Below are 7,075 nucleotides of genomic sequence, written 5' to 3' on the forward strand. Positions count from 1 at the left end.
AAAATACTCCGGAATACTTATTTAGACTCTGAAACAATTGGTAAATTCAAATAAGGACCTTCTTAATTTGAATAGTACTTAAGATTTATATTTCAACATGTACTTTGGCTTAAAAGGGAAATCTTTTACAAAATGCAGAAATTTAGGAAGTGAACAGTCCCCTTAAATGTCAGATATTTGTTAATAGTGAAAGATTAATTTCTTCCTGTATAAGTTATCAAAGTTAGAGAACTGGTATGGATTCATTTTTGAAAACTTGGGAAACCTAAAACTAAGATAAGGGTCGGTTATGGGGCAAAAATTAGAATTTAAAATAACAAAAAACAGGAGAAAATCACCCCCCTCTCATTCTATTGGGCATATTTTTTGTTTTGAATGGTTCAGTGAAAGCAGATTCCCCAAAAAATAGTAATGTTAACTCCTAAATTTCAAACTTTGTCAAACAAACGCTGAAACAGTTTTAGTATTAAATCAAGTATTTCATGTTTTTCTGTGCTTAAAAATGTACAGTTTAAAAGACAAGGTATAAGCATTAACTGTTCAAGTTTGGAAATGAATGTAAAAATGTCCATATATTTACTGAATATTAAAACTGAAAACAAAACATTCTAAGAAATTTATACTTAAAGACAGATGTGAAGTGCTTAAACCCTAAGTAATTAAGTATGTTAGTACTATGCTCTTAATCATTACTAAGGATATGTGGCATTTAATTGTGGACCAAGCCCAATTAAATGGCATTTTGGTATCTTTGTGGAAATGGCATTCACAAATCCATGTCTTAAAACTGATACTTATATATCTTGTTCAGTTGTGTTAGTGGTTTTTAGCAGTTTAATTTATTCCAGAACAAAAACTTAAGTTGCTTTTAATAAATTTTATTAGTCAATAGAATAGATTTTCTTTTGAAATCTTTTCATTAGAATAGGCTGTGTAACTTAATGAATATGTACAAAAGGATGTATATATAACATAGATTTTATGTTTTTTTCTGAAAGAAAAACAACATTAGTAATCTATACTTGTGCTTTTTGAAGTGAAACAAACACACTGAAGCCAAAACCTGAAATTAAATAATCTTTATTGCTAAAAGTTAATTGACAAGTATTAGAGAGAAAAATTCACTATTAATATTAAAGAGCTGAAAGCTTGGTGGTACATATAATTTAGAAATTGCTGCTACTCACATAACTTCGTATTTTATTTGGAGGTTAACAAAAACAAGGGCCTGCACTTAAGCTAACGATACACAAATGTAATGTTTTAAACTAGAATTTAAACCACTCTAAAGACTTACATGTCTCTTAGCTAATGTTATAATTGTATCATATTACTTAGGTTCAAGTTCTTCCTTCAAAGAGTCATCAGAATAACATGGATTGAAGAGACTTTCGAACGCTTGCCATCTCTTGCTGCTGCTGTTACATGAAAGGAGATATTAAACATTTAATTTTTAGTTAAGTGTTATACATATTTCAGCAAATAAAATATTTCAGTGCTTACATTACTCCTTATTTTTTTAATTTTAAATAACTTACAGTTTCCATCATAATTTTTTTTTGCAACATAGCCATTTCTTTTCTAAGTTCATTTTGTGCACCAGTAAGTAGATTATCATGATTCTTCTCCAAGTCTTCCATACTCTAAAACACAAAAGGCTAGTTCAGTTTCAAACCACTACCACTTTTCATCTCAGGTTCAAAACTTATAAAATTAATTTTCAAAAGTAGAAACTTTTTAATAACTTTAATATTCAAATAGTACACATTATTTATTTCAAATAAAAATTTCTAAGTAATACATGAAAACCAAAATGTCCACTGAAAGAATAAAAAATGTCAGACATGAATCAAATATTATTAAAGGAGGTATGATAGTAATGTACCTTCTCATTGGAAGAAGCACATAAACAAAAATAAGACAAAATTTTATAATAGGAATAGAAACACAAATTGCTGTAGCTATGTAGTATAAAATGGTGACTAATTCCAATTTAGTTGACAAAAGACTAAGATTTCAATAGGTAAGGAAAAAGTTAAAAATATTCAAGGATTATAGCATAAGCAAAAGCATGAAAGTGCAGAGTGAGTGAGTTCAGAGAAGTCAGTTATATCGAACATTTGGAATAATGGATGTATGTAGTAACTGAAGCATAAAGAGGATCATGTTATGGGTCTGGGTGGATCCTGAATACCTGAAAATTTAGAATATAAAGCTACTGAGTTTTTCAGGAGGGAAGAGATAATGTTTTAGGAAGATAATATGGCAGATCCATGAAGGGTGTGTTGGAGAATACAGAAATCAGTAAAGTGTTTTAATAGTATAAGCAAAGAATGATGAGTTTCTGAAATAGGAGAAGTAGCAGTGGATGTGAAGAATAAGGGAGATGGAGGAGTCAAATATAACACCAAAATTTCTACACGAAGCGGTAACATTTAGTGATAGCATTTAGCACTTTAGATTGAAAACAATGAATTCAAAATGGAAAATAGTAAGCAAATGCTTTTCCCTTAAACTTAGAAAAAAATTATCTTCTACTTACACGTATAAATTATAAGAATGTATTATGTTACCAAATACAACAAACCTTTATGAACTGCTCATATAGTTGTTTAATTGTTTTCAGTCTCTGGCTCTGAACAATTCTAGATTGTTGAAAAACTTTTTGCTGTTGTCGAAACATATTCTACAAATGTAAAAGAAAGAAATTTGGGTAAAATTTAGCAAAAAGTAATTTGACATTAAACTTAAAAGAAACAGTTTTTACATCAATATTTTTAAGATTTTGTTTTAACAACTATTATGACTGAGTTTAGATAATTTGTGTTCACCACTTACATACAACAATAATATAATCCTACCAGTCATTGAACAGGGTATCTCAGCAGTACTCAAAACATGTCTTAATTCTTGGTGCTTTCAACATCAACACAGATGATCCTTCCAGTAATGCTGGTCTTTCAGTTTCTTGGCCTATTTGCCACCAATGACTACCCTACTTTAGCCATCCACTTATATACTCATACCCTAGATTTTGTCATTATCAATAACACTAAACTCTACATTATATTAATAATAGCAAACTTCATATTAACAATCTGTTAGCTAGGAAGCAGGAAGCAAAGACCAACAGCTTTTATGAGTATGGTATGTGCCTATACTTCTGGTTGACCATTCAGCAGGATCAGACATAGCCAGCAATGGGTGATGGAACCTGGCTAAATTCCATGGATGTACCATTAGGCTAGGTTCTCAACTCCTACTTGACACTTGGTTATAATAGATTAATCATAAAGCTATAGAGCTAAGCATAATACTAACAGCTAGTTTTTCTTCTTGTTCCTCAGCTTTCTGCACATCTATATCCCACTGCTGGAACAAAGTCAGAAACTGCTGAGAATATTCTTGGTTAAGCTTCTGCCTGTAAAACATTATAATGAATGTTGTCATATTTCATATAAATATGGAAAAAAACTTTCAGAACAAAATTGATTTGACATAATTTATACTATAATAAATGAAGGAAAATTTTAGATGTGAAACCAAGAAGTAAAATTATGATTTATGCTGATTCCAGAAGTATTTTTTTTCCTAACTAGCCAACAGAAAAGCCTTCTCATGTGCTTTAGCTCCTGAAAACTGAGGAAGTTTTATTGTATATATAAATTTTCCAGAAAAGTCCATTTTATCTCCAGGCAATTTATTTTTCATTTTCTCCTATTGAATATAGGCTATAATAAGATAGATTTCAATGAAGTTATTATATTTATCATATAAGATTTCCAAATAGAAATATTTCACACAATTTTCCCCCATTTTGGTACAACAGTGATTTTGTACAAAAGAATAGTTAATTCAGCTAAAAAATACAAATTACATATAATACATAACTGTTTAACAATGTAGAAAAAGAACAGTTAACTGTCATAAAACTAATGGTTTATATGACATTTACTTTTTATTCAGCTAGTGTATTTCTAAAATTAGTTTTGCCTTTATAGTAAAAAAAAAAAAAACACAAAACTCAGTTGTTATTTAAAAGGAGGAAAAGTTAATCTTTACTGATTTCTAGAAAATACATCTCAGGTCTATGAAAGAATTAGGTTATAGGACTAAAGGACTGAGAGGAAAATCAAGCCAAATACATTTTTTACTAGAGACCCCAGTAAATGGAAGATGATAGTACTTTTCATAATTTGCAGCAATGAATACTATGAAATGATATAAATGTGGTGGTGAAAAAACCCAACAACCTTACCTTTGCTCTTGTTGGGTTTTCCAAACATTTTCAATTTTCTGGTTACTGGTTTTGAGAGAAGCCTTGGTATACATTTCTAGTTTTTTTCTCTTGGCAAGAAGAGCCTTGTTAATATCAGCTATATTGAAAATAAATACTCATTAAATTTGAAGTTGAATAAAATTTTATTCCTACATATTCAAATATGGATAAAGCTGGTTCAACAGTTTGGGAGAGATATTTAAAATTAAATTTTAAAACATGCATAATATCAAAAAAAATTATTTGCTCGCTTTTTTTCTGAAAAAACTTTCAGTTATTGTTATCCTAATTCTGATTTTTCCTAACGAGGTATTTTTTTAATTTAGAGATGATTAAAAAGAGCTAATAAATGAAAAGAGTCTCAAGGACAGACTTTAATTTCTTCATGAGAAAACACCAATAAAGGCTAAATTTTTTTTGATTTATAAAATACTCTCCAACTGAAAGAATAAATTTAGATGAATTATTATAGGAAATACATAAAACTATTTTTAAAAAAGAATCCAAAAAGTATAAAAATAAAGAATAAGAAAATGTTTTAAAAATACAGTCAGTGATACTTTAAAATATATTTTTACTAAAAGAGACAGACAAACATAGAAAAATCTTAAGTATGTAGATAAATTCACTCAAGAACCCTTTTAAATACTTTTGTGGAGCTTTCTATAGGACATTTTTACCCATAAGTACTGCATTTCATAAAATTTTTAATACTTCAGATAATGCTTTGCTAAACACATACATAAGGGTCTACCATCAATAGTTATTTTTTCAGTAATGAAGTGACCTACACTATTATATAAATATTATATTTCCAATGTCCATCTGTAATAATAAATTTATAATACAGATTACAAAAAGCATTTTGCCACTACCAAATAGTGCAAAGCTTTCAGAAAGACTTGGATTTTATGAATAATCCATAGAGAAGAGCCAAATATTGACTCTTTAATAATATTATCCCTTAACAGTTAATATAACTGATAATTTGACATACAATTTAAAATTTATGAACTTTGATTGTACATCTTACTAGCAAAGTTGTCTGTAATTCTGTTACATAGTTTAACAATGTAAAACTAACAGTTATTTTAAAGGCTTCAATTTATACTGCCTCTCCTAAAGAAAAGAACACAAGAATGTCATAGAAAATAACTAAATTGTGAAAATGAAAAACTGACATATACAGATAGGTGTGTGTTTGCATCACTTACTCCATGAAAGTCCATACAAAGAAGGATAGACACTTCCCATCCATTTTTTGTTCTAAAATTCCACAGTCCATTAAACTCATATAAAATAAAAGAACCATTCTTACCTCACCATTCTTAGTACCATTCTCACTCTTCATATCAACGATTGGAAAAGGCTAGTAAGGAAATCTATGAAGATGAATCACATATACTTGTGCAAAATCTTACGTGAACAAAGCAGTAAACAGTTTTATAGTCCACTAATTATCATTTCCTACTATACAAGTTATATGGCTTAAAACAATTTTTAATACAAATATCTTCTAAAACATACCTCCAAATTTTTCCAGCATATTTTGTACTTCACCACTGTGAAAAGATTACATTAAAAAGCTTTTAATTAAAGATCCATAAAATAGCATGCTCATTTTGGAAGAAATCTCACATACCCAGTATTTTATATACAATACTCGTTAGATAACCAAATAGACTTTTCTTAAAGTACTTTATCTTACAGGTGACCATTGTTGGAGTATATTACCCCATATCTTCAACTACTCCCGCAGAAGTCCTTTTCTTCCCATGCTTGTCAAGTACCAGAGTCTTCCCTGCATCGACAATAAAAAATATACATATATATTTGAAATTAGGTATGCTATTTTGGTAATTTTTAATAGAATAATAATATCTTAATTTTGAGGTCTTTTAGGCTTTCTGCCAAGATAAGTTTTTAAAGCAGACATATAAATGCAATACTTTCTCTGCAGGTTAGATGGAATTAAATGAGGATCCAGGACCATTTTAAGAGAACAGTTTTGCAAGTCTTCCTGTGTTAATGTCATAATAAGCCATGTACTATTTATCAGACATTTTGGGAATAATGACTGCAAAGGCTAGAGATGCTATATAAGCTTCTCTAACTCCAAATGAGAAACATGAAGTACACGAAAAATACTTTACAAATAAAGCTTTATTATAGTTTACGATGTAGTGCGTTCAAAACAAACGAATTGCAGGACATGGTCACTGCCCAACAACATTAGATATATGGTACCTTCAGTAGCCTCCTCTTCTGAACCACTCAGATCTTTTTTATCTTCTTTCTCAAAGTCATAGGCTTTTGCAACCTGATCTTCCATGGATGTCTTCCCAGATTTCCCGGTATGTTTTCTTCCGGAAGGAACCATTTTTGGATGTTTTCTGATTTTTAAAAAATAGATCAAACATTATGAATCCAAAGACACCACTTAAATAAATAGGCAAATTCCAAAATTAGAGATACCAATAAAGACGGTCTTAGTTGAGTAACACTTTAAGAGTCTCCTCTTTTGTTTTGTTGGATCAAAAGTAAACAGAAGAAAATGCCCCTGATTCTGGGGGTACAGTGGTGGAGAGTCTGCCTCTGAGGACCCGGGGGGCGGGGCGGGGGGCGGGAGGTAGCGGAGTTTTAGCCCCGCCTCAGCCAGATTCCGGCTACACTCGGGCAAATTTAGTTTTTGCATTTCAGACCGAAAGTGAAGTCGTAGTTCCTGACAGGATCGATTACGAGCCCGCCCAAAAGAAGTCGACAGCAACAGAAATATAAAAATAAAAAAGCAACAAC

At 30.3% G+C, this 7,075-nt stretch overlaps 2 protein-coding genes across 4 annotated transcripts in view; one reads left to right on the forward strand and one right to left on the reverse strand.

Moving 5' to 3' along the window:
• CHPT1 (choline phosphotransferase 1) overlaps positions 1–1,502 on the forward strand; it is a 26,266-nt gene extending 24,764 nt beyond the window's left edge. For all 3 annotated transcript variants that reach the window (XR_010383185.1, XM_064491643.1, XM_064491644.1), the window contains one exon: positions 1,339–1,502. Coding sequence is in view for 2 of the 3 variants with exons in the window: in XM_064491643.1 (XP_064347713.1) it covers positions 1,339–1,383 (45 nt within the window). In the remaining variant the exon portion in view is untranslated. The remainder of the gene's footprint in view (positions 1–1,338) is intronic.
• Positions 1,365–6,659, reverse strand: SYCP3 (synaptonemal complex protein 3). The gene is made up of 8 exons (XM_064491645.1): positions 6,527–6,659; positions 6,014–6,080; positions 5,807–5,841; positions 4,259–4,376; positions 3,322–3,421; positions 2,588–2,686; positions 1,539–1,643; positions 1,365–1,418 (listed from the first exon to the last, which is right to left on the reverse strand). Exons 1-8 carry the CDS (start codon positions 6,657–6,659, stop codon positions 1,365–1,367), a joined length of 711 nt encoding a protein of 236 aa, XP_064347715.1.
• Positions 6,660–7,075: the final 416 nt, after the last annotated feature.

The sequence above is a fragment of the Camelus dromedarius genome, chromosome 11 (genome assembly GCF_036321535.1).
Source record: "Camelus dromedarius isolate mCamDro1 chromosome 11, mCamDro1.pat, whole genome shotgun sequence".
Classification (NCBI taxonomy): domain Eukaryota; kingdom Metazoa; phylum Chordata; class Mammalia; order Artiodactyla; family Camelidae; genus Camelus; species Camelus dromedarius.

What these genes read in the sequence shown, in the direction of transcription:
- SYCP3 (XM_064491645.1), bottom strand. Translation starts at nt 6,659, where the DNA reads ATGGTTCCTTCCGGAAGAAAACATACCGGGAAATCTGGGAAGACATCC. An exon ending in TATGCTGGAAAAATTTGGAG is followed by an intron (nt 4,377 to 5,806) that starts GTATGTTTTAGA and finishes TTTTCAATATAG; the next exon opens with CTGATATTAACAAGGCTCTT. An exon ending in AACAAGAAGAAAAACTAGCT is followed by an intron (nt 2,687 to 3,321) that starts GTTAGTATTATG and finishes TTACATTTGTAG; the next exon opens with AATATGTTTCGACAACAGCA.